This window comes from Carcharhinus amblyrhynchos, chromosome 2 (genome assembly GCF_965287045.1).
Source record: "Carcharhinus amblyrhynchos chromosome 2, sCarAmb.v2.hapA, whole genome shotgun sequence".
Taxonomy (NCBI): Eukaryota; Metazoa; Chordata; class Chondrichthyes; order Carcharhiniformes; family Carcharhinidae; genus Carcharhinus; species Carcharhinus amblyrhynchos.
In genome coordinates this window covers 8253492-8280382 of record NC_137325.1, presented here as the reverse complement: position 1 = coordinate 8280382, position 26891 = coordinate 8253492, and the positions used below count along the sequence as shown (strand labels likewise).

The 26891-nt window shown below is 46.2% G+C and overlaps 1 protein-coding gene across 1 annotated transcript in view; it reads right to left on the bottom strand.

Annotated features, from left to right (window-relative positions):
* Window positions 1-2695: 2695 nt before the first annotated feature.
* Window positions 2696-26891, bottom strand: part of LOC145351996 (CUB domain-containing protein 1-like) — a 62998-nt gene continuing 38802 nt past the window's right edge. The window contains exons 7-9 of the mRNA XM_080201856.1: window positions 22038-22397; window positions 17309-17399; window positions 2696-5130 (exon numbers count right to left, since the gene is read on the bottom strand). Of these exons, the coding sequence (XP_080057982.1) occupies window positions 4728-5130; window positions 17309-17399; window positions 22038-22397 (854 nt within the window). The 3' untranslated portion in view covers window positions 2696-4727. The remainder of the gene's footprint in view (window positions 5131-17308; window positions 17400-22037; window positions 22398-26891) is intronic.

Genomic DNA, 26891 nt, shown 5'->3' with positions numbered 1-26891 from the left:
TAGCTAGTCCAACTGACACTAAGGGGCAATTTAACATGGCCAACCTGCATACCTTTGAAGTGTGGGAGGAAATCAGAGCAACTGGAGGAAACCCACACAGACACAGGGAGAATGTACAAACTCCATACAGACACTGACCCAAGCTAGGAATCGAACCTGGCTCCCTGATGCTGTGAGGCAGCACTGTTAACCACTATACCACCCTGCTGCCCAAATGATGTTTGTGTCCCAATCCTTTGCCCATTCTAGATACTCTGGAAATCCCAAGTGCTGAAAAGATGAGTATGTTCATCGGAGACCGATTTCTGTTCCAATTTCTAAATACAAAATGCCCTCTTAATTTTACCTTGCCAAGATATTGGTTACCTGCGGAGTCAGAATTTAAGTGATTTGAGTGCGCAATCTGGGCAAACACTTCAGTGCAGTGGTGAGGGAGGTGCTGCTCTGTCAGAGGTGCTGTCCTTGGTGAGAGACATTAAGCCGACTGCTCTCTGGTGTGGTGCTACCTGAAGAGCAGAGGAGGACTCCATAGTGTCTTGGCCAATACCAGCACCTTGAAGTAGCTTTATGTTTTTTATGGGATGTGGTCATCACTGGCTAGGCCAGCGTTTATTGTCCATCCACAATTGCCCTTAGGGAGGCTTTGTGGTGCAGTGGGTGGTCTCCCTGTCTCTGCACCAGAAGATCTGGGATCAATTCCCACCCCAGGACTTGATGGCTAAGGAAGGTGCAGTCAAAACGTTGCAAAACGGGTGGGATATCAACTTACAAAATCCTTCCTGGCGATTAGAGCAGGAGAGATTCCTGGTTGATCGTGTGTGATATGGAGTGGTACTTCTCATGCTATACGGCCCTGATGACAGGGTAGCAACCTGTTCATAAATACATTAGAAATAAGAGCGGAATTAGGCCGTTCGGCCCATTGAGTCCACTCCGCCATTCGATCCTGGCTGATATGCTCTTCATCCCCATTTTCCTGCCTTCTTCCCATTTCACCCATTACCAAATAAAAACCTGTCTAACTCCTCCTTAAATTTACTCACTGTCCCCACATCCACCACACTTTGGGGTAGTGAATTCCACAGATTCACAACCCTTTGGGAGAAGCAGTTTCTCCTCAACTCTGTTTTACATTTGTTACCCCTTAACCTGAGACTATGACTTCTTGTCCTAGAATGTCCCACAAGAGGAAGCATCTGCTTAATGTCTACTTTGTCCATATGTTTTATCATCTTGTACACCTCAATCTGATCTCCCTTCATTCTTCTAAATTCCAGAGAGTATAGACCTAAACTGTTCAATCTCTCTTCATCCAAACCCCTCATCTTTGGAATCAATCTAGTGAAACTCCTCTGCACCGCCTCCAATGCCAATACGTTTCCGCAAATAAACCAGGAAAATAAACCGCGCTACGGGAACAGATGAAATTCTGCCTTGGGCACCCACTGAGTGTGGCAAGAGAAACAACAAGCACCCAATTGCCCCTTAAGGTGGCAATGAGCCGCCTTTTTGAACTGCTGCAGTCCATGTGGTGTAGGTACACCCACAGTGCTGTTAGGGAGGGAGTAATTATGTCACTTACCTTTCTGACAAAAGGTCACGACCTTGAAACATTAACTCTTCTTTCTTCATCCTCAGATGCTGCCTGACTTGTGAGGACATTGCTGGCATTTTGGGGTTTCTTGTTCATTGGTAACCGTTCAAAGAAGTGGCTCAAATTATTGCAAAACACACTAGGGGCATGTTGAGGCCATGAAAGGTCTTGTCAGAGAATCCAAGTACAGAAAGAGGCCATTTGGCCCATCGAGTCTGCACCAACCACAATCCCACCCAGGGCCTATGCATTTATCCTAGCTACTCCCCCTGACACTAATGGGCAATTTAGCACAGCCAATCCATCTAACCAGCACATCTTTGGAGTGTGGGACGAAACTAGAGCACCCGGAGGAAACCCGCGCAGACATGGGGAGAATGTGCAAACTCCACACAGACAGTGACCTGAGACCGGGAATTGAACCAGGGTCCCTGGCGCTGTAAGGCAGCAGTACTAACCACTATGCCACCGTGCCACCCATTGTCATCATGCAGCTCGAGTCGTGAGCCCACTCCTCCTCAGCCTTCCCCTCGTGGGACATGGGTCATGAAGACCAAGGGGGCAAGGCAAAGTTGAAGAATTCTGGTCCCCGAGAGAGGATCAAGATAGTGGATTCTCACAGTAACTTCATTGCGGTGTTAATGTAAGCCTACTTGTGACACTAATAAATTAAGAAACAAATCCAGGATGAATAAAAAATCTTTATTAAAATGTTTCGAACAATGACTGCAATCTGAAATTTCAAATATTTGTGATTTCAGATTTTTCGTACAAAAACATGACTGTAGCGAACCACATTTGACAATTCGCTGACTCACTAATTCAAGCTTATTTACACATTCAGCCTTGGAACAAGTGCTTCGTATCATAAATAAATTACACATTGCCCCAAGTTCACTTAAATCCACAACATCTATTTACACGCGTTTGATTAAAGTGGGGATTTGGCGGCACAGATCTGGAGCCTGGGGAGGCTCCAGGCAGCACAACGTAAAACAGCTCCAACAATCGCCGGCAGCCCCAGGGCTGAGGGATGTTAGACGTATCCGGAGTGAAAGCCAAACATCCCAGGCGGGATTTTCCAGCCGAGGTCACCCCGAGGTCAACGGAACATTGCACGGGCCATGTCCAACCCACAATGATTCCCGTGGGGATGGGAAAATCCTGCCCCTATCTGAGCATCAATGCTTATATGGCACTCATTCCAAATGCTCGCTGTGCTAAATTTTAATCAGAGACACTGGCCGGAATTTTACAGACGCCTGCCACAGGAATCGGAGTGGGTGAGGGACGGACGATGGGAAGATCCGTTGATGGGATTTTACGGCTCTGGGACGAGCGAGGCGATAAAATCTCGCCCATTATCCAGTTTCGCTAAACGAGGAGTTCCAATTGTGTTCCTGCCCTGTACTGAACTCAGAGCTGGAAACGTCTGCCTGGTTTTGCTTTCCCATTTCGAGATGGTCGTGGCAGGAATTCTTGTAACAAATCGCAACTCTTGCACCGACGGACATTGTGTGCCAAGGACGGTACGGTCTTACCTAGATGCTCTCAAGTGTCCTGGTGGGCTACCATTAAATATAGTTCTACCCAACAAGTAATTGGGGAAACAGAGTGTGATACTGGGCACCCAACACACAAGACACGGAAATCAGTAACACAATAGTAACGTTCCATTTTTCTATCAGTAGTTCCAACAGGTACGGGATATAGGCACATGATAGAACAGCAACTTCAATACATTCAACAAATCGATTACATGCTCCACAATACACGTCACGTTGGGTGAAAGTGACATTTTGCATTAATTTTGCAAAAGCTTTTCAAACAAGTCCCGATAAATTTCGGAACAAAAAGATTTTAAGAAGTAGTCCATTTTTATTCTAACCCGTCTCCCGTACAGCTCCACCACTGGGCCAATTGTCAACTGTGCTCCATGTGAACTGGGAGCAACTGCAAACTGGTAATAAACCACAGAGTATAACAGACCCACTGACATCCCTTTGAGAGAGAGAGTGAGAGACAATTGGTTATAGGTAGCTTGGGGAGGGGAGGGAGAGGGTCCTCTGTCAGCATTGGCACAGTGAGTAAGTAAGCCTTCATGAAGTATATGCAAAATATGAATGGAGTGCTAAGCTTAGTGGTTCGGCAAACACTGCTTTATCATGGATTATTTCTGGAATGTGGTGTGAGGGCTGGATTTTTCATCTTGGAATCTAAGGAGAATGGAACAAGAGAGGGAACTCCGGAACGCAGTGTTACTTTCGACTGATGTGATTGGCAATGATTGTTGTGACCAAGGATACCATGGAATCCCAGAATCCCAACCCTTCGGATGGTTGAACCTATCCCAACAACAATCCCACTCAGGCCCTATCCCTGTAAGCCCACGTATTTACCCTCGCTAATCCCTCTGACGCTAAACGGCAATTTAGCAAGGCCACTCCACCTAATCCCCACATCTTTCGGACTGCGGGAGGAAACCGGAGCACCCAGAGGAAACCCACACAGACACGGGGAGAACATGCAAGCTCTGCACAGGTAGCGACCCAAGTCGTGAATCGAACCCGGGTCCCTGGTGCTGAGAGGCAGCGGCGCTAACCACTGTGCCACCGTGCTGCTCTCACGGCAGTGTGTGTGGCTGGAGTATAAAAGGAGATGAGCTTTATGGGTTTAAAAATCGTTCTTTCTTTCCAAGCTAAAATAAAGATCATCATCAGTCTTGACAAATGGACCCAGGAAACTAGAAAGAGGAGAGGTTCTGGCTGATCGCCAGTACTTGTGGAACTGAACCCCGACAGAGAAAGAAGCAAAAACTGCTGAGTGCAAAATACTGGCCGAAGATTTCCCGTGTCACCCCTCACGGGAATCGGAGCGGGCAAGGCAGTAAATTTAGCCGACCACGTTAGGGATCATTGTGCTCAGATGAGAATTCCCAGTCTTGGGGCACGAGTGGCTGGAAAATCCTGCCCAGATGTCAAAACAAACGAGTCCCGAAATGTTGCTACATTCAGAGGGTTAAAACCAGGGAGGGACAGCCCATTAAAAATGGAATTAATTTGCTAGTACGCAGTAGATGTAATGCACACACACACACACACACACACACAGTTTGTAAAAGCAGACAAATTTGCTACGAGCTGGAGCTTTTCTCACCATTCCCGAGGAAAGTACTTATCTCTCCGTTGCTCTTCTCCACATCTTGCTTCTTTACCGAAAAAGTGTACAGGTCATTGGTCACCATAGGCACTGCCTCTGGACAGGCCTCCTTGGAGGTGGTGCCGCGGGGAGGGGGGAGGATAGGCGGTGCGTTTCCCATCGGACCATTGAAAGACCGATACACGTCCACTGCTGGGATGGACATCGCTCCCGGTCTATTGAAGTAACTGGCGTAAACGCGGTCCTCGTCGATCACAGCGTAAATGTGCGAGTCATTGTCCTGCCTCCCCTTCGCAAACCTCCGTCTTCGAGCCAACATGCGGCTGTTGGCACCGGGATTGTAGATGGCAGGGCTGGGCTGGCGTTGCTGCGTTTTCCTGTGTGGAGGCAAATGAATAAAAGCTTTACATTTGAGAAGCCTCCAATCACCTCAACAGGCACATTATGAACTGAAAGCCTAACCAATTGGAATTGTACAGAGATGTAAGTCTACGTAGCCATCTTTGCAATTCAATGCCCTATCAATATTCATAGAATCGTAGAACCCTACAGTGCAGAAAGAGGCCCTTCGGCCCATCGAGTCTACACCAACCACAACCCCACCCAGGCCCTACCCCCATATCCCTACACATTTTACCCACTAATCCCTCTAACCTTCGCATCTCAGGACACTAAGGGACAATTTTTAAGCATAGCCAATCGACCTAACTCGCACATCTTTGGACTGTGGGAGGAAAATGGAGAACCCGGAGGAAACCCACGCAGACACAAGGAGAACATGCAAACTCCACACAGACAGTGACCCGAGCCGGGAATCGAACACAGGACCCTAGAGCTGTGAAGCAGCAGTGCTAACCCACTGTGCTACCGTGCCACCCAGTTTTGCCTCAGGAGAAATTATGGCACCAAAAAGAAAAGGAGAGGCGGAGGATGCGAGATGGAAATGTGGGAATTCTGACCTTGACTTTAACCTGTCTATCTCTGGGTTTTACTGAGATAAGGGCATGGCAGCCAATCCAACCCCAGGAGATAGGTTGAGAATTTAAATATATTAATTGATTTGATTAATTATTGTCAAATGTATTAGTATACAGTGAAAAGTATTGTTTCTTATGTGCAATACAGACAAACATACCATTCATAGAGAAGGAAAGGAGAGAGTGCAGAATATATAGTGTTACAGTCATAGCTAGGGTGTAGAGAAAGATCAACTTAATACAAGGTAAGTCCATTCAAAAATCTGACGTCAGCAGGGAAGAAACTGTTCTCGAGTCAGGTTGATACATGTCCTCAGACTTTTGTATCTTTTTCCCAACGGAAGAAGGTGGAAGAGAGAATGTCTGAGATGCGTGGGGTCCTTAATTATGCTGGCTGCTTTTTCGAGGCAGCGGGAAGTGTAGACAGAGTCAATGGATGGAAAGATCTGGTTTAACCTGTTTTCTAGATTTCACACGCATGGCCCAGCTTTGCAGGAAACCCGGCAGCTGAAGGGAGGTGAGGACAGCTCACACACGTTTACAGCACTGCTTGTGGACCAGGAGCATAGCGGGAGTAGTGCTTTCCCCCAGCATTTCCCAGCTCTCAGGGCAATCAGACCCCACCACCCCACCCCAGATCAGTCCTGTTGACTGCACCAGAAGGCTTCCTGTTCAACTGGACATCAAGTCCGACAATCTGGTTGACTATCGGACAGGGAACCCTATCAGGGATTGTGGGGAGATGTGACCTTTCCTATCTGAAATTTTGTGCCCCTTCCAACAAGTAGCTCTCCACCCACAAAGTAAAACCTTGGCAACCTGCAGCCTTAATGTTTTGTCAATCTCTCAGATCAAGGATCTCATGAATACTGTTTTGGTGTCAACTAAATTTAACAGTTTATTCCAGAAAAAAAAACAACATACATTTCAAACTTAAAGGCAGCAAACCACAGAGGCTGGAATCTGAAACAAAAACAGAAAATGCTGGAAAATCTCAGCAAGTTTGACAGTGTCCGTGGACAGTGAACGGAGATAACATTTCAGTATCTGTGGAGAGAGAATGGTGATAACATTTCAAGTCAGAATGAAAGCTCATCCTTACTCGAAACTCTATTCTCTCTCCTGTCAGACTTGCTGAGATTTTCCAGCATTTTCTGCTCTTGAATTTGAAATACAGGGTGGGGTTTTATGGCCTCGAGACTGTAAATTCCCACCCCAGGTCAATGGAGTTTTCCACTGTTGGACCCTTGCCCAGTTCTGTGGCGGGCGAGTTGGTATTGCGCCAGCCATACAGTCAGCTAGGCAGCAGAAAGGGTTGACAGAACAGGATAAGATAATGTTTCCTGAATCTTTGTGAAATATAAAACCGATAATCCGACCAAAGTCGGAAAAGCCATCAACCAAATATTGGGAAGATTCTCAAAATGCATCAAATATTTATTGTAACGGTGCTAGTAATTTGAACAATGGGCAATATTTCTGTTACTCTCCCATATCCTTCCTTCATTTAGTAGCCTCGGACTGAAAACTAAATGGAAATAAAATGTTGCCAGAGCACAACAGAAAGATTGCCTCATTGACACTGGAAGCAATAAATCAGTGTTCACCATCTGTTAAAATCGACAACGGGGTAAAGGTTTAAAGCAACTGCAATTCCAGGAGTTGGCGGAGAGACATGTCAACTGAGAGACCAAAAAAGATGGGGGGAGTCACCCAATTTTGTACACAGCAACAGCTGACCTTATGATGTGCTGGGTGATCCAGTTCAACAGGATCAGTGACTCGACTAACAGACCTGTTCACGCGGAGCGATTACACTGGGGGGATAGGAAGGACAAGAGATGTCGCTAACAACAGATGCCAAATTGGAAGGACTATCCCAACAATGAAGCAGATGGCAGAATTAAGTCAACAGTCAAGCCTTTGTGACACGTCATTCGTGTAAAGAACTGCCGCGTCTAGACTTGATAATTAATAATGAACTAGGTAACTCACTGCCGAATTACAGGCACTAAGGACTTCCGTGGGAAGTGCATGTGCAATGCGATGAGTGCCCAACCCACCACCCATCCCAGTTCACACTCAGATGGGTGGGTTCTGAAATCGGATGCTCACCTTTTGTAAGTAAATAATTAATTAACTAAGCAGGCGTTGTACTAGAGGTATTATCACTAGACTGTTAAAACACAGAAAAACTACAGCACAATACAGGCCCTTCGGCCCACAAAGTTGTGCCGAACATGTCACTACCTTAGAGAGTACTGGGCTTACCTATAACCCTCTTTCTTCCATGTACTTATCTAAAAGTCTCTTAAAAGACCCTATCGAATCCGCCTCCACCACCGTTGATAGCAGCCCATTCCACGCACCCCCCACTCTCCGAGTGAAAAACTTACCCCTGACATCTCCTCCCCAGCATCCTAAACCTGTGTCCTCTTGTAGCAACCATTTCAGCCCTGGGAAATAGCCTCTGACTGCCCACTTGATCAATAGCTATCAACATTTAAGATGCAGTTAGATAGGCACATGAGTGAAACGAGAATGGAGGGATATGGTAGGGGCTATTAAATAGGGTTAAACCTCGGGAGACACCGGAAGGGCAGGCTGTATGATTAATATTTTTTGTCTTTATTCCACAGGTGGAGGTCCACCTCGTGTCAAGCGAGGGGCATGCACACGGTGGGTTGTGCGTGGGCTGCTCTTGGAAGTCCAGGAGTGGCCTAGTACTTCATGTCGGTGTGTGTGCTTGATCCTGGACCGGTAGACGGGCGCCGCAACAGCTCAGTGACTAGCACTGCTAGCTGTGCAGACACATGGATTTGGGCCTGTGTCTGTGGGAGTTTGCGCATTCTCCCTGTGGTTGCGTGGGTTTCCTCCGGGCGCTCTGGTTTCCTCCCACACCCCAAAGATGTGCTCTTAGGCTAATCGGTTTTTACCAAATTGACACTATTTCTTCCCTGAATCTGACTGAGTAGGGTCCCATTCGTAGACATGTAGGGTAGAATAGGTGTAGGGTGATGCGGCGGCGCGGGCTCGTTGGGCCGAAGGGCCTGTTTCCCGTGCTGGGTTGTTCTTTGTTCTTTTATCTTATACACCTCTATCAGGTCACCTCTCATCCAAGGAGAAAAGGCCAGAATTAACCCAGAAACTCAGCTAATATTCGGGGGACCCAGAATCCCACCACGGCAGATGGTGGAATTTCATAGAATCATACAGTGCAGAAGGAGACCATTCAGCCCATTGAGTCTGCATTGACCACAGTCCCATCCAGACCCTATCCCCATAACCCTATGCATTTACCTTAGGTACTCCCCCGACACTAAGGGATAATTTAGAATGTTAATCTACCTAATCTGCAAATCTTTGAACGATGGGAGGAAACTGGAGAACCCAGAGGAAACCCATGCAGATATGGGGAGAATGTGCAAACTCCACACAGGCAGTGACCCATGCTGGGAATCGAACCCAGGTTCCTGGCGCTGTGAGGCAGCAGTGCTATCCACTGTGCTTCCCTAAATTTGAATTCAATGAAAAAAAATCTGGAATTAAGAGTCTACTGATGACCAAGAAACAACTGTCGATTGTTGGAAAAACCCATCTGATTCACGAATGTTCTTTAGGGAAGGAAATCTGCCATCCTTACCCCGGTCTGGCCTACACATGACTCCAGAGCCACTGCAATGTGGTTGGTTCTCAATTGCCCTCTGAGCAAGGGCAACTAGGGATGGGCCATAAATGCTGGCCAGCTGGCGATGCCCAGGTCCCGTGAACGAATAAAAGAAAATCAATCCACTGCTGATTCACAGACACTAACGGCTGGGTTTTAATTGCCCCGGCTGGGTGTGTTTCTGGCAGGAAGTGCATGTACGATGTGACGAGTATCCAGCCCACCACCCTCCCGAGCTCACACCCACAACACAGAAGGTGTGTGGGTTCCAAAATCAGCTGCCTACAACCCACTGTAAGTAAGTAAATAATTAAAGGGGTGGCACAATGTTAACACTACTGCCTCATAGCACCAGGGACCCTGGTTCGATTCCCGGCTCGAGTCACTGTCTGTGTGGAATTTGCACACTCTCCCCGTATCTGCGTGGGTTTCCTCCAGGTGTTCCGGTTTCCTCCCAAAGATGTGCGGGTTAGGTGGATTGGTCATGCTAAAACTGCCCTTTAGTGTCAAGGGGACAAGCTTCGGTAAATGCATGGGGTTATGGGGATAGGGCCTGGGTGGGATTGTGATTGGTGCAGACTCAATGGGCCAAATGGCCTCCTTCTTCAGTGCAGAGATTCTAATGGATTCTATGTTTAAAGGTCAACTGAGCTTGTAAACAAGCCAATTGATCCGAATAATATTCTTCCGGTTAGCACGGGCAGGAGTGAGTTGCCCATTTAAAATAAAACATTTTTATAAGAGTGGGAAGGAAAAGGAGTGGGGACTATCTTTGGGGGATGTTAATAATCCCTTCCTTGCGCCTGCTCTTCAAAACCTATCACCTCTCCTCAGTTGGTCAATCCCTCTCTGCCCAAGAGCCAGGACTGATCCCACTCCGGGATCCATTGGGTTTTCTGCCTGGGGCTAGTTGCAGCATCCACCACATGGGTCTTGACACTGCTGGAGCTTATTTTGTCAATTGCTTATATGCAACACAGAACATTAAGGTGCAGCTCTATGTAACCCATTTTTAAATCATAGAAATAGAATCATAGAAACCATACAGTGCAGAAAGAGGCCATTCAGCCCATCGAGTCTGCACCGACCACAATCCTAGCCAGGCCCTACCCCCATATCCCTACATATTTACTCACTAATCCCTCTAACCTACGCATCTCAGGACACTAAGGGGCAATTTTAGCATGGCCAATCGACCTAACCCGCACATCTTTGGACTGTGGGAGGAAACCCACGCAGACACGAGGAGAATGTGCAAACGCCACACAGACAGTGACCCAAGCTGGAAATCGAACCCAGGGCCCTGGAGCTGTGAAACGGCAGTGCTAACCACCTGTGTTACCGTGCCGTCCGGTACATGATCTGATTGGAGGTCAGTCAGTCAGGAAGAGACGTTCTTCAAGCACAGCATTCAATTAGAGATCAGGAGGAAACAAAGACCTTTTTATGGAAAAAAAAAGGTAAATGCTTCACGTGTGATAGAACAGCTTCAAAAGAGTTTACTGTCTGCTTGCAGATCTCTGGTGGCATTGCTCATTAGACAGGCGATACGGTGATTGAAGACGGTAGGAGTTTTACACCATCCGTGATTCCACAAAAACTTCTAAATCTACTCAAGAAGCAAAGACAAAGCCTGACCTTTCCATGAGTATTTGTTCAGGGAAATCGTATGTACAACACTCATCAGCTTGTGTTCGGGTGAGGGGCACCCAACAAAAGACTGTTTTTATAGAATGGTTACAGATCTGAAAGAGGTCATTCAGCCCAGTGAGCCTGTGCTGGCAAGAAGAATGTAGCTCATTCCGCTCTGCCAACCCTTCCCTGTAGCCACGCAGTTGTCTTGTCTCCAACTACTTATCCAACCCCCCTTTCCAAGACTGTAATTTCCAAAAGCACATTCCAGATTCCAAACACTCATTCAAGTTAAAAATATTTTCCTTCATGCCATCTTTGCCAATCATTCACAATCTCCGCTGCTTGACTCTTCTACAGTAAGAAGTCTCACAATAACAGGTTAAAGTCCAACAGGTTTATTGGGTAGTAAATGCCATAGCTTTCGGGGTTTGCCCCACCTGACAAAGGGGCAAACCCTGAAAGCTAGTGGCGCTTTACTACCAAATAAACCTGTTGGACTTTAATCTGGCGTTGTGAGACTTCTTACTGTATTTACCCCAGTCCAATGTCGGCATCTCCATAGCTTGACCCTGCTGCCATTGGAATCTCTTTCTTGCCACTGTCCATAGACACTTTAGCAATCTCTACTGAATCTCTTAATCTTCTCTCTGAGATCAGTTCCTCCAAATTGTTCCAGTCCCTCAGCCCTTGAGCCATCGGGAACCTTTCCTACACTCTGTCTAAAACCTTCAAATTCTTCCTAAAATTTTGTATTGGTATTTACAAAGGGTGACCGCTCTATTTTGCTGACAACCTGTTAGTTTGTTACGAATGGACTGCCCATGGGTGCAGCTCACCATGAGATTTTTTTCCTGTGTATTTTTTTATTCATTCGTGGGACACGGGCGTTGCTGCCTGGGCCATCATTTATTGCCCATCTTTAGTTGCCTGAGGGCATTTGAGAGTCAACCACATCGCTGTGGCTCTGGAGTCACTTGTAGGCCAGACCTGGTAAGGATGGCAGATTTCCTTCCTAAGGGGCATTAGTGAACCAGATGGGTTTTTCCTGACAATGGTTTCATGGTCATCAGTAGATTCTTAATTCCAGATATTTTTTATTGAATTTAAATTCCACTATCTGCAGTGACGGGATTTGAACCTGGGTCCCCAGAACATTAGCTGAGTTTCTGGATTAATAGTCCAGTGATAATACACTAGCCCATTGCCTCCTAAGGACATTACCCCATTGTAAATTACAATGTATTACTCTGATGCTAAGTTGAAACTTTGACATGCGAATGCTGTTAAATAAAACACTGGATGGGGATTAAGTTTAAGTATTCTACAGTTGAATCTCTGAACTTTCTTTCTATATTGTTACCCCTGGCTGGAGGGCCCAGGTCTGTAAGACACAGGCTCAGGGTAATAATTAGCAGAAATTATTTAATTCAGAGGTTTGTGAATTTTTGGAATTCTTTACCCCAGAGTGCCGGGAATGCTCAGTTCTGGAATATCTTCAAGACAGAGATCATTAGAGCTTTGGGAATTATGTGAATATTGGGAATGATTGAAAAAAAAACAATATTATGGGATCTGGGTGTCATTGGCTAGGTCAACATTTATTAGCCATCCTTAAATGCCCTTGAGAAGGTGGTGATGATGGTGAGTTGCCTTCATGAACAGCTGCAGTCCACGTGGCGCAGTATACCCACATTGCCCATTAGGGACAGAGTTCCAGAATTTTGACCCAGCGACACTAAAAGAACAGAATTTCCAAGGCAGGATGGTGTGTGACTTGGGAATGGGAAATGGGGCGAGATCAAAGACTAGCACTGATAGTATTGAGTGACAGAACAGGCTCGAGGGGCTGAATGGCCTAGTCCTGCTCCTATCCCTTAATCAGAATTTTAACTGGTAAAGCCAGTTGGTGTCATTTGTGATCTTTTCAATTACTGGAAGATATAAAAAATATTAAATGAAGTGGAAATACAACCTTTACGTAGAGAGTAAAGGTGGGATTTTGTGCCTGGCTCCCCCCACTGTGTCAGGGGGCACGCCATTATCTGACAGCAGGATATTCCGGTCCTGCCGCTGTCAATGGCTTTTTCCTTTGCTCGCATCCTCCATTGCCTTCGGCGGGACTGGAAAACCCTCCTGACTCCAAAAGGGCCAGAAAATTGCAGGCTGAGTATTGGTTTTCCCGGTGAGTTGCATAGCAACTGGAGAGAAAGTACACGGCGAGTTTGCAAAGGGCGCAGTTGAAACTCTGAAGCCAGTCTGACTACTGGGAGTTTTGACAACGTTCAGTTGTCTGCAACCTCTTCCGGCTCTTAGGAATTCCTGGCACACCTTCTGAAGCTGCTTCTGAAAGCAAGCCAAAATACAGAGATTGCAACATCCAACATATTCAATAAATGCAACTGTCTGGGATCTTTCCCAGCTCAGATGGACGGGACTGCTGTTTTCTTTGGAACTTCTTGTGATCTGGAATGAACTGTTTGTAAAAGGGTGGAGGAAAGTCTAACTTTCAATTGGAATTGGATAAGCATTTGAAGAAAAAAGGGAGATTTACAGGGACTATAGGGGAAAAAGGGGTGGGGGCATGAGATAGCACTACTAAAGATGGCCTGAATGACCTCCTCCGGTGTGGTGTGATTAGAGTATAATACAAACCCCTTCCCCTCAACCAAATTGTTACTTCAGCACAGAACAGAGCCATAGCACAGAATAAGTCCCTTCAGCCCATTGCGTATGTGCGGGTCAAAGCCAAACCACTCAACTATTCTAATCCCATTTTCCAGCACTTGGCTCATAGCCTTGCGTGCCTTGGCATCGCAAGAGCACATCTAAATACTTCTTAAATGCTCTGAGGGTCTCTGCCTCCACCACCCTTTCAGGTAGTAAATTCCAGACTCCCGCCACTCTCTGGGTGAAAAAAGTTTTCCTCACATCTCCTATAAACCTCCTGCCCCGTACCTTAAGTCTCCGCCCCCTGGTTAGTGATCCTTCCACCAAGGGGAAAAGTTTCTTCCTATCTACTCTATCTATGCCCCTCATGATTTCAATCATGTCCCCACCCTCCTCAGTCTCCTCTGCTCCAAGGAAAACAACCCCAGTCTAACCACTGTCTCTTCATAATTAAAACTCTTCAGCTTAGGCAACATTGTGGCAAATCTCCTCTGCACCCTTTCCAATGCTATCACATCCTCCCTAAAATATGGATTCCAGAACTACATAAAATACTCCAGCTGTGGCCTAACCAACATTTTATACAGTTCCAGTGAAACCTTCCTGCCATTAAACTCTATGCCTTGGCCAATAAAGACAAATATACCATAGACCTTCTTAACCTCTTTATCTACCTATCCTAGTGTAGCCTCAAATGATAATATAACAGCATTCCCGAACTGGTTTGCGGTTAGAAAGTTCAATTATTTTTGAAATGGTCTCTTATCAAAGATCTGCAACTGGATTGTAGCAATTTGATCCATTCACTTGGATGAATTTTCATTCATTCTTCCAAAGGCTTTTTAAACTGCCTTTTTCCAAAGATTATTAAATGTTAAAGGTAAGTTAAAACTTCAGCAACTAGAGTGACGTCACATTACTGTGCACGAGAAGGCAAAATAACACAAGTTGGGGAACTGGAGTTGTTCACACTACGAAAGAGAAACCTGGGCAGCAACAAACAAGCCCAATGTTATACACAGAATAATTAGTGGAGTGATTATGTACGGGGCCAGACACACTGAAGTCACCATAGTCCCAGATGACCATAGACTGCTGATGATTTAACCAGAAGGTCATCACACTTCAAGCAAGGGGCAAGATTGAGAAGACGGGGTCTTCATGAATAACCTCAGGCAGAATGGGAACTGAACTCATGCTGTTGGCATCGCTTTGCATTGCTAACCAGCCATCCTGCCCACTGAGTTAAACTGACCCCCAAAGTGATGTGGAGAGTGAATAGCAAACTTACAGATGACAATAGGCACTGAGGATTGGTAATGCAGACAACAAAACTCCAAGTCAACAAGTAGAAACAGTGATCAAATCTGGTGGGATGTGTCTGGCCAATTTATCGCTATCTACATCATAGAAACCCTACAGTGCAGAAGACGACCATTCAGCCCATCGGGTCTGCACCGACAACAATCCTATCCAGGCCCTATCCCCGAAACCCCACATATTTACCCTGCTAATCCCTTTAACATACACATCCCAGGGCACTAAACAGCAAATATAGCATGGCCAATCAACCTAACCTGCACATCTTTGGGTGTGGGAGGAATCAGAGCGCGCAGACACGGGGAGAATGTGCCAACTCCACACAGGCAGTGACCCAAGCCGGGAATCAAACCCGGATCCTTGGAGCTGTGAGGCAGCAGTGCTAACCACTCTGTCACTGTGCTGCCCATCAGGGCCTAGAATTCACTTCAACACAAGTAATCGTACAGGGACCTTATTAAAACTTCGTATCATTAATTTTACCAGCTTCTTATGCTTGTCTTCTTCCCAGCAGCTGGCGATGAGCCCAGATGTACGTGTGCCAAAATACGTGGCAAAATTCTAGTGACTGAACATTAGGCAGGATACCTTATCGAAAAGAGAATTTCTCATGTATTGTGGGCCTATTTGTAAAGCTGTGATTTATACACATACTGTAAATACAGAAGCATTTTAAAATGAGGATTTTGCTTTGTAATATTATAGAGGATGTCTCTCCCGATTCCAGGCGAAGTTAATTATCATAGAATCCTACAGTGCAGAAAGAGGCCCTTCTGCCCATTGAGTCTGCACCGACCACAATCCCACCCAGACCCTACCCCCATATCCCTACATATTTTACCCACTAATCCCTCTAACCGAAGCATCCTAGTACACTAAGGGGCAATTTTAACGTGGTCAATCAACCTAACCCGCACATCTTTGGACTGTGGTAGGAAACCGGAGAAAACCCACACAGACACGAGGAGAATGTGCAAACTCCACACAGACAGTGACCCGAGCTGGGAATCGAACCCAGGTCCCTGGAGCTGTGAAGCAGCAGTGCTAACCACTGTGCTACTGTGCCACCCAATTATAAGGTCACAAATACTACGGACTGGTTTTAGAGACCATTCTAATCCCAGCCGTACCTCAAATATTCTCAAACAGGAGCAATTGGATACCTTTAAAGTTTGTTTATTAGTGTCACATGTAGGCTTACATTAACACTGCAATGAAGTTAGTGTGAAAATCCTCTAGTCACCTCACTGTGGCACCTGTTTGGGTACACTGATGGAGAATTTAGCACGGCCAATGCACCTTAACCAGCATGTCTTTTGGACTGTGGGAGGAAACCGGAGCACTCGGAGGAAACCCACGCAGACATGGGGAAAAAGTACAAACTCTGCACAGACAGTGACCCAAGGCAGGAATAGAGCCTGGTTCCTTGGCGCTGTGAGGCAGCAGTGCTAACCACTGTGCCACCCATTTTGTCCATACTTTGGACAGCTGGAGTATCTGAAACCATTGATCCTTGATGATCAAAAGAGGAAATCCCAGGTTCAAGGTCCACTCATTCTGTTTAGCGGGTGATCTTCAAGAAGTCTCTAAACGGTTTGGCTCATTGATGATCACAAAGCTATGAAGTCACAGAATCCCTACAATGCAGAAGGAGGCCATTCAGCCCATTGAGTCTGTACCAACCACAATCCCACCCAGGCCCTATTCCCATAACCCTACATAGTTACCTTGCTAACCCTGCCCGAAACTAGGAGCAATTTGGTATGGCCAATCAACCTAACCTGCACATGTTTGGACTGTGGGAGAATTTAGTATGTATTTACAGCACAAGAACAGGCCATTCGGCCCAACAAAGTCCATGCTGCTGTTTACGCTACACAAAGATATCCTCCCAACCCTCCTTAATCTAGATCCCATCAGCTTACATTTCTGTTCCTTTCCCCCTCGTTCACTAAACCTTGCTTTTCTTTAAAATGCCTCAATGAGAGTCTCCACCACCGCGGTGGCGAGTTCCGTATTCTCACCACTCTCTGGGTAAAGAAATACCTTCTGAACTCCCGACTGAAGTCATTAGTGACTATCCTGCAGTTGACCCTGTGACCCTGGGTCAGGCTTAATTCAAAATTGGTTTTGTCCAGCTCAGTTCCCCTGTCAACCTGTCACTGCGCAGCGTTCAGGCAGTTGCCAAGAAACTGGAGGCTGGTCCTCGCAACCCAGTTGAGGAAGACACCCTCGGGATGAAGGATCTCCGGGTAGAGGAGGGAGAGGAGGACCAGGGAAGGTACGTACCGTCGTCTAACCCAGCAGATTGTGACAGCAATGATGAGCAGAGCGAGTCCACCAGCAACAGCCGCAGCAATAATTACAGTGTCCATCAAATCTGTTTTATTGAAGAAAAAGCAAATGGAATCACTCTTTAACTTGCATATTGGAAGAATGCATTGTTACCACCTCCATTTCTATGTCCCAAGTCTTACAAACTGATCAGTTGGTGTTGACTGCGGTAAACCATCACCCAACAGTAGGTTCAAGCATGATGAGGCCATTCAGCCCCTCAAACCTGTTCTGTCATTCAATGATATCAACGCCAGCATGTATCCTAATCCCAAACACCCACTTCGGCTCCACATTCCTTTGTACCCTGCACTGTCCAACGTTGAACAGCTTCCAATAGCTTAGCAGCAGTACAGTAGCTTACAAAACAGCTGCCAAATCAAAAATCACCGTATAGTGGCACAGTGGTTAGCATTGCTGCCTCACAGCATCAGGGTCCCAGGTTCGATTCCAGCCTCGGGTCACCATCTGTGTCTTTCCTGTGTCTGTGTGGGTTTCCTCCGGGTGCTCCGGTTTCCTCCCACAATCCAAAGACGTGCAGGTTAGGTTGATTGGCTATGCTAAGTTGTCAGGGGGATGACCAGGGTAAATGGGTAAGAGAGAATAGGGCCTGGGTGGGATTGCGGTCGGTATGGACTTGATGGGCCGAATGGCCTCCTTCTGTACTGTAGGAAATTTATGAATTGATAAAGTGCTTAAGGTTAGACTAGAGCCCCCAAAACAACAAAAATGAGCTTTTTATTATCAGCAGTTTCAGGAATTTTATTGCCGTTTGAGATCACGTTTGGTAATTAAGTTTCTTGTCTATGGGGTCCCAGAATGAGACACATAAATATACACTACAATGGGATAATGGGATTGGAGGGTGTGGGAGGGGTAACATCCAATATTAAATCAGGAATATTAATGAGGGAAAAATGAAGTCAACAAAGAGTACAATTTTTGCAGTCACGGGGTTAATTTTTTTCTGAAGGGTTACTGGTTTTAAGTACGTTTCCAGGGGAAGCCTGTGGGCACGTTCCCTGAATGAACTTTGATTTCTGACGCTATAGTGAGTGCGTTAAATTGTAATGTTGTGCAATTCCTACACGCGTTACAACAGCGACCACACGTGAAAGGGCTGTCACGGGTTATAGGACACACCTTGGGACTTGTGAGGTCATGGACAGAATTGTCACAGATCAAAGAAAAACGAAGAGCAAAGTACAGCACAGGAACAGACCCTTTGGCCCTCCAAGCCTGTGCTGGTCATGATGCCTGCCTAAACTAAAACTGTATGCACTCAAAGGCTGTATCCTTCCATTCCCATCCTATTCATGTATTTGTCCAGTTGCCCCATAAATGCTGCTATCGCACCTGCTCCCACCACCTTCCCTGGACAGTGCATTCCAGACACTCACCACCCTCTGTGTAAAAAATCTGCCTCACACATCTCCTCTAAACTTTTCCCCATGCGCCTTCAACTTACGTCCCCTACTACTTGACTTTTCTACCCTAGGAAAGAGCATTTGACTATCCACTCTGTCCATGCCACTCATAATCTTGTAAAGCTCTATCAGGTCATCCCTCAACCTCCAGTGAGAACAAACTGAATTTATCCAACCTCTCCTCAAAGCTAATACCCTCCAGACCAGGCAACATCTGGTAAACTTCTTCTGTACCCTCTCCAAAGCATCCGCATCCTTCCGATTGTGTGGCAACCAGAATTGTACACAATATTCTAAATGAGGCCTAACTAAGGTTCTGTACAGCCGCAGTATGACCTGACAATTTTTATACTCAATGCCCTGACCAATGAAGGCAAGCATGCCGTATGCTTTCTTGACTACCTTATCCCCCTGCATTGTCACTTTCAGTGATCGGTGAATATCTACGCCCAGATCTCCCTGCCTGTCAATACCTGAAGGGTTCTATTACTGTATAATTCCTACATGTATTGGACCTTCCAAAATGCATTATCTCATAGAATCCCCATGGTGCAGCAGGAAGCAGTTTGGCCGATCGGGTCTGCATCATAACCAGCCCTATCTCTGTAACTCAATGTCTTTACCTCGCTAATCCCCCTAACCTACACATCTTTGGACACTAAGGGGCAATTTAGCATGGCCAATCCACCTAATCTTTGGACAGTGGGAGGAAACCGCAGCACCTGGAGGAAACCCACGCAGACACGAGGAGAATGTACAAATTCCACAAGCCGGGAATCGAACCCAGATCCCTGGCGCTGTGAGGCAGCAGTGCCACCGTGCTGCCCCCTTTTATTATCATCTTTGTGGTGTCATCCTTTGTCAGCTCCTTTCCTCTGCTTTCAGTCTCTGGCACTAAGTTTCTAAATACCATGTCCCGCAATTTAAACTCATTCATGCACCTTTACTGCTTTCTCTGGGCATTGGTGTCTGCACCAACATTCTATAATTATCCAATTAACCTCATCACATTTGGAATCAAAAATGCTGGGGGAGATAACACACCGTGTTACAAACACAGGGCCACATTCACTAACTTCAGGATAAAATGGGAAACAGCTATACAATTTTGCAGCTGTGTTTGCTTCACTCCGATAGAACGAATACACAATGCTCCTTATAGGGCAGCACGGTGGCACAGTGGTTAACACTGCTGCCTCACAGTGCCAGGGATCTGGGTTCAATTCCCAGCTTGGACCACTTTCTCCCTGTTTCTGCCTGGGTTCCCTCTGGGTGCTCTGGTTTTCTCCCACAGTCTGAAAGACTTGTTGGTTAGGTGCATTGACCCAAACAGAAGCCGGACTGTGATGACTAGGGGGAATTTCAAAGTAAGTTCATTGCAACGTTAATGTAAGCCTTACTGGTGACGAATAAATAAATGAACTTTAAATATCCATGATTTATTGAAATTGTGTGAACTGGAATGCGGATAGTTGTTGTGGACACATACATACATATGCATAGGCTCCTTATGGGATGTATTTGTTCTCTCTTGTATAGATCGCTTTGCACCTTAGTGTGGGGTTCCCCAGCGTGTAGGCTGGTGATTCTTTATTTTTCCAGGGATGAGAGTGCCACTGGCTGGCAAGGCTGGCACTTTTTGCCCATCCTGGATTGCCCTTGATCTGAGGGAGGGCAGATTTCCTTTCCCATCCGCCACTCTTCCCTGCAGAACATGAGCAAACCAGTTGGGTTTTTAATGGCAATCCATGCTAGTTTCATGGTCACCATCACTGAGGCCAGCTCTGTATACAGATTTATTAACCAAATTTACTGCCGTGATGGGATTTGAACCCATGTTCCCCAAGCATTGGGTTTAGCCTCTGGATTACTACACCAGTGATATATGCACCTCGTCACCATTTCTCTTGTATCTCCATTCATCAACTTCACTGTTGTACAATCACTGGTGTGTTACATTTTTTAAAAAATGTTTATTTATTATAAGTAAGCTCACATTAACACTGCAATGAAATAACTGCGAAAATTCCCTAGTCGCCACACTCCGGCACCTGTTCGGGTACTCAAAGGGCAATTTAGCACTGCTAATGCACCTAACCAGCACTTCTTCCAGATTGTGGGGGGAAACCGGAGCACCCGGAGGAAACCCACGCAGACACGGGGAGAATGTGTAAACTCTGCATAGGCCAAGCCGGGAATCGAACCCGGGTCCTTGGTGCTGTGAGACAGCAATGCTAACTACTGTAAATCTGCGTGGTTCTATTCAGATCCGAGTAAACGGTTACACCTGAATTTTTTGCATCAGGGCATTGTGAGTGGGCAGGCTTATCAGAATCTGTCGGGTTTACACTTTGAACAAAAGGTAAAAAGAAACATTTCATTGCAATTTCATATTTGATCAAATGATTTCACTGAAAACATCGCAGTATTGTAGGGAGAGCAGTTACACAATGTCTTTTTGTAGACTTACTGATTAGGTGTAGGAAAAAAAACATAAAACACATCAGATTTAACTGAAGTGCTCCTTTGAGGTTATCTCTGAGAGTCAATGCACTGCTCTGCACCTGTTTTTGAACATTGTAAAGCTATAACTTTAAAATCATAAAATCCCTACAGTGCAGAAGAAGGCCATTCAGCCCAATGAACCTGCATCGCCAACAATCCCACCCAGGCCCTATCCCTATAACCCCATGCATTAACCCTGCTAGTCTCCCTGACGCTCAGGGGCAATTTAGCATGGCCAATCCACCTAATCCAGGGGTCACAGTCGAGTTAGACCATTTAGGATGGAGGTGAGGAGACATTTCTTCACCCAAAGAGTGGTGAGCCTGTGGAACTCATTACCACAGGAAGCAGTTGATGCCAAAACATTGAATATATTCCAGAGGTGGCTGGATATAGCATTCCAGGCAAATGGGATAAAAGGTTATGGAGAGAAAGCAGGATTAGTTGGATGATTGGCCATAATCATAATGAATAGTGGAACAGGCTCAAAGGGCCAAATGGCCTGCTTGTATCTTGTATGTTTCTATGTTAAAGTAAGCTCCAGTTGATGATAGTGAATGGAGAGTTACGATAGTGAGTTTTAAGGGGTGCCTGGGCAAATACATGAATAGGATTGGAACAGAGGGATATGGTCCCTGGAAGGGTAGGAGGTTTTAGTTCAGTTGGCAGGATGGTCAATGCAGGCTTGGAGGGCCGAAGGGCCTGTTCCTGTGCTGTAATTTTCTTTGTTCTTGACGCACAATCTGGTTTACCTTCATATTCCGACACTTGTACTTGAAACCAGAGGTTCAGTTGTCCACTTGAAGAATAGCAGTTGGTCACGTTCAGCCAGAAGGTGTGAGACAGGGGGTCGAGCGATTCCAGCAGACTGTCCGTTTCACTGTAGGTCCAACTCTTAGCTTCCTCCCATTGCTCTATGATGCGAATGACCACGTGCCTATGTCCGCACTTTGGAACGGAATGTTTCAACAAAGTCAGTTCGGCCACATGGTCTGGGGGAACGGAGATATTCCACGATGCCACTAAATCATTCGGCATTCCCGGTCCCCAGTTAGGAGTCAGGAGAGACACGAGGGAGTCGACTTCTGGGATGATGTTCATAATATAGTCATCTATCGGGAGAAGACAAAGAGAAACAAGTGAATTTAAATGGAGAGAGGGCGACAGATAGAGGAGTCTAATCATTCCATTTGTAAAATACAGCAACAGGCATCACCGTTACTCCTGACACAAGATGTCATCGCAAACACATTATAAAACAAGGGGGAAAAGGCTCTTGAAACACAGCAGGAAAGACCTGGGAAGGAAGGCACCGCCTGGGTGACTAAATCCACAATCCAATTGTGGCCAATTACTGGGTGGGCCATTATCAAAATACCATAAATTCAAAAACATTCTGTGGATGTTGCCAGGATTGGAAAACTGCAGCTAAAAGGAAAGAGCAGATAGTCTGGGGTTGTTCTCTCAGGAACAGAGGGGAGGTTTGATTGAGATGGACGTAATTACTCTGAGGACGTGCAGGTTGGGCTGATTGGCCATGCTAGATTGACCTTAGCGTCAGAGGGATTAGCAGGGTAAATATATGGGGTTGCGGGATGGGGGCCTGGGTGAGACTGTGGTCAGTGCAGACTCAATGGCCCGAATGGCCTCCTTCTGCACTGTAGGAATTCTATGATTCTAATTATGAGGGGCCTGGATGGGGTGGATGGAACGGACTGGGCTGGCACAGTGGTTAGCACTGATGCCTCACAACTCCAGGGACCCAGGTTTGATTCCTGGTTTGGGTCACTGTCTGCATGGAGTTTGCACATTCACCCCATGTCTGCATGGGTTTTCTCCGGGCGTTCCGGTTTCCTCCCACAGTCCAACGATGTGTGTGTTCTGTTGACTGGTCATGCTAAATTGGCCCTAGAGCCAGGGAGATTAGCAGGGTAAATATGTGGGGTGATGGGAATAGGGCCTGGGTGGGATTGTGGTCGGTGCAGACTCGATGGGCTGAATGGCCTCCTTCTGCACTGTAGGGATTCTATGAACTATTTATTCTCGTAGAGAGATTCGTGACTACGGGGCATAGATTTAAAAAATGATTGGCAGAAACATTAGAACAAAGAATACCATAGCACAGGAACAACCCACTAAGCCAGTGCCAATACATGTTTCTATCCTGGGAGGGCAAATGAAGAAAATCCTTTTGGCCAGAGGGTTGTGGGGTCAGGAACCCACTCACTGAAAGGGCAATGGAGGCAGAGACTCTTGTCTCATTGCCAAGGTGTCTGGGTTTGCACCTCAGTGCTAAGGCCCAAATGCCAGCAAGTGGCAAGGGGTTGTGTGGCACGTTCTTCTGCTGGCATCGACCCGATGGGCCAAGTGGCCTCGTTCTGCGCTGTAAATTTCTATGACTGGCAAAAGGCCTGGCGAGAAGACGGGGAGGAATGTTTTCACTCGGAATTTGGAATGTTTGACCGGAAAAGGTGATAGTAGCTGACTTCAGGAATAACGCTTTGGATGTGAGGCTGAGGATCAGGAATATCAGGATTATGGGTGGGTGGCAGGGAAAAGTATGATTATTTTTGCTTTTTCAACGAGCCAGTTCAATAGCCTCACTCAGTGTAGTAATTTCCTATGATTTACTCCAGACTGAAGCTACTCAATATCATTACAGATCACATTTAGCTGTGTGAAATTACTGCATTAGGATCTAACAGCTAGGACACAGTACTTCTTCCTCCATTAACATTGCAATGTTTCCTCAGAAAGTAGAGAGGTTGAAGATACGGTCAAAGAGAAACAAGTTTTATTTGTTCCAATTCTCTTGCGCCTGATGGCAGACTTTTTATCTGTTTCCACAATTAGTAATCCCCGGAATATAGAACCATATAATCCCTACAGTGCAGACAGAGGCCACTTGGCTCTTCGAGCCTGCACCAACTCTCTGAAAGAGCATCCCACCCTGGTGCTCATCTCCGCCTATCCCCATAACCCCTCTCATTTACAAGATTATTCCACCTAATCTATAAATCTTTGGAGAGTGGCAATTTAGCATGGCCAATTTTCCCCTAACGTGTACATCTTTGGAGTATGGGAGGAAACCAGAGCATTCGGAGGAAACCCACGCAGAAATGGGGAGAACATGCACACAACCGACTCAAGGACAGCTTCTTCCCTGCTGCCATCAGACATTTGAATGGACCTGCCTCGCATTAAGTTGAACTTTCTTTACACTTAGCTGTGACGGTGACAATACATTCTGCACTCTCTGGTTTTCTTCTCTATGAATGGTATGCTTTGTCTGTATAGCAGGCAAGAAACAATACTTTTCACTGTGTAACCAATACATGTGACAATAATCAAATCGACATTAAAATCGCCCCAGGCCGGAATTGAACCTGGATCCCTGGCGCGGTGAGGCAGCAATGCTAACCACTGTGCCACCGTGCTGGTAAAATTGGTTTTTTTTTTGAGCTGTTAAGCGTAAAAGTTAGATGTGAACGCCAAGTAGGGTTCAGCGGGGAGCCTCGAGAGTAGGTGGTTGTGTGCTGAAATCCCTGAAATGGGCACATCATCTAGGCTGATGCTCCAGCGTAGTACTGGGGAATGCTGCACTGTCACGGGTGCCACATTTCAGATGAGATGGTAACCCCTCCGCCTTCTTCAAAAGACACTCAAGGTTCCATAATCAATATTTGTCCATTCGCCAACAAAACAGGTTATTCGATCAGTACCTCAACACTGTTTGTGGGAGCTTGCTGTGCATAAAGTTGGATGCTGCTAACTACCACAACGGGTTGATCTCAGAAGTCCCTTCATTGGCTGTAAAGCACTTTGGGGCATCCTTTCTTCAACAATACTTTACTAAAAAAAAATACCTACACAGTGAGATTGGTAAATTCCCGAGTGAGGAGTGGGAAAAACTGAGTGCGGAGGTACACAAGCAATGGTTAGAGAATCTCAATCATGGGGTCAGTCTCAGAATAAGTGTAGATAAAAATTAAGCACTTAAACCGGTGCAGATAACATGGGGGGGAATGGCCTCCTTCTGTTCCACAAGTTGAAAAAACAAGTTGACACAGAGAGTGGCGCGTGTATGGAGTGAGCTGCCAGAGGACGTGGTAGAGGTGGGAACAATTACAACATTTAAAAGACATTTGGACAGGTACATGGATGGGAAAGATTTCGAGGGATATGGGCCAAATGGGACTCTGATGATGGATCATCCAGATTCGAAATGTTGGCTCTATTCTCACCCTCCACAGATGCTGCCAGACCATGAGATTTTCCAGCATTTTCTGTTTTTATTTCAGATTCCAGCGGTATTTTGCTTTTAGTTGCGCAGGCAAATGGGACTAGTTCAGTATAGGAAACCTGGTCAGCATGGATGTGTTGGGCCGAAGGGCCTGTTTCAATGCTGTTTTTCTCTACGACTCCAAGTTTTCTATGTTTTGATATTATTGGTTGGCGAATCGCAGGTCACCATTGAACACACGACACTTCCTGCTGGCATTACAATAAACTCACGGCAAATATCAGAATTACGTGGATAAAATTGCTACATTCATGTGCAACAGCTGGGGAACAGGTTCGACTTATTAATCTGCTTTTATCCTCCATTAACATTACAGCTTTGCCCTCAGAAACAGTTTTCTAATATAAATGGCTCTAATGCATCGAGGGCACTACAAACCAGTGTGGCCAATGGCTCCATTTACAACAATAACATATTTATACAGCGCCTTTCTCACAATAGAGTGCTCCAAATCGCTTCGCAGGAGCCTTGTGAAGTCAAATTAGATACTGAGACATGTAACAAGGCAGATGACCAAAGGCTTGGAAAGGAGGTCTTAAGGAACACTTTAAATGCGGAGTTTGCACACATTCTCCCCGTGTCTGCGTGGGTTTCCTCCAGATGCTCCGGTTTCCTCCCACAATCCAAAGCTGTGCGGGTTAGGTTGATTGGTCATGCTAAAAATTGCCCCTTAGAGTCGTAAGATGCATAAATTAGAGGGATTAGCAGGTAAATATGTAGGGATATGGTGGTAGGGCCTGGATGGGTTTATAGTCGGTGTAGACTCAATGGGCTGAGTGGCCTCCTTCTGCACTGTTGGGTTTCTATGATCTCTTCTATGATTCTAAATGAAACAAGAAAGTAGAGGGTCAGATGGGTTTAAGGAGGGAATTCTAGTCTTAGGGATCGAGCTCCAAATATTGCTAATGGTGAAGGGATTAAAAACCTGGGGCACTCAAGGAGCCAGAGATGGAGCGGCGCAGATATCGCGATGGGTAGTGGGAGGAGATTACAGACAACAAGGGAGGGGGGGGGCGAGCTCATGGCTATGGGCTGAGCACTGGCAAATGGCAGTAGATGGGAAGACAGGTGTTTCTTGTGTGTCGGTGCAGGCTCGAGGGGCTGAAGGGCCTCTTCTGACTGTACGATTCCAGGATCTAATGTAGGCCAGCGAGGATGGTGATGGGGGAATGGGGGATGGTTGGAGCTCAGTGCCAGCAAGGACATGAAATGAGCAGCAGAGCAATGGGAAGCCAACGGCCTAGTGGCGTTATCACTAGAATATTAATTCAGAAGCTCAGCTAATGTTCTGGGGATTGGAGTT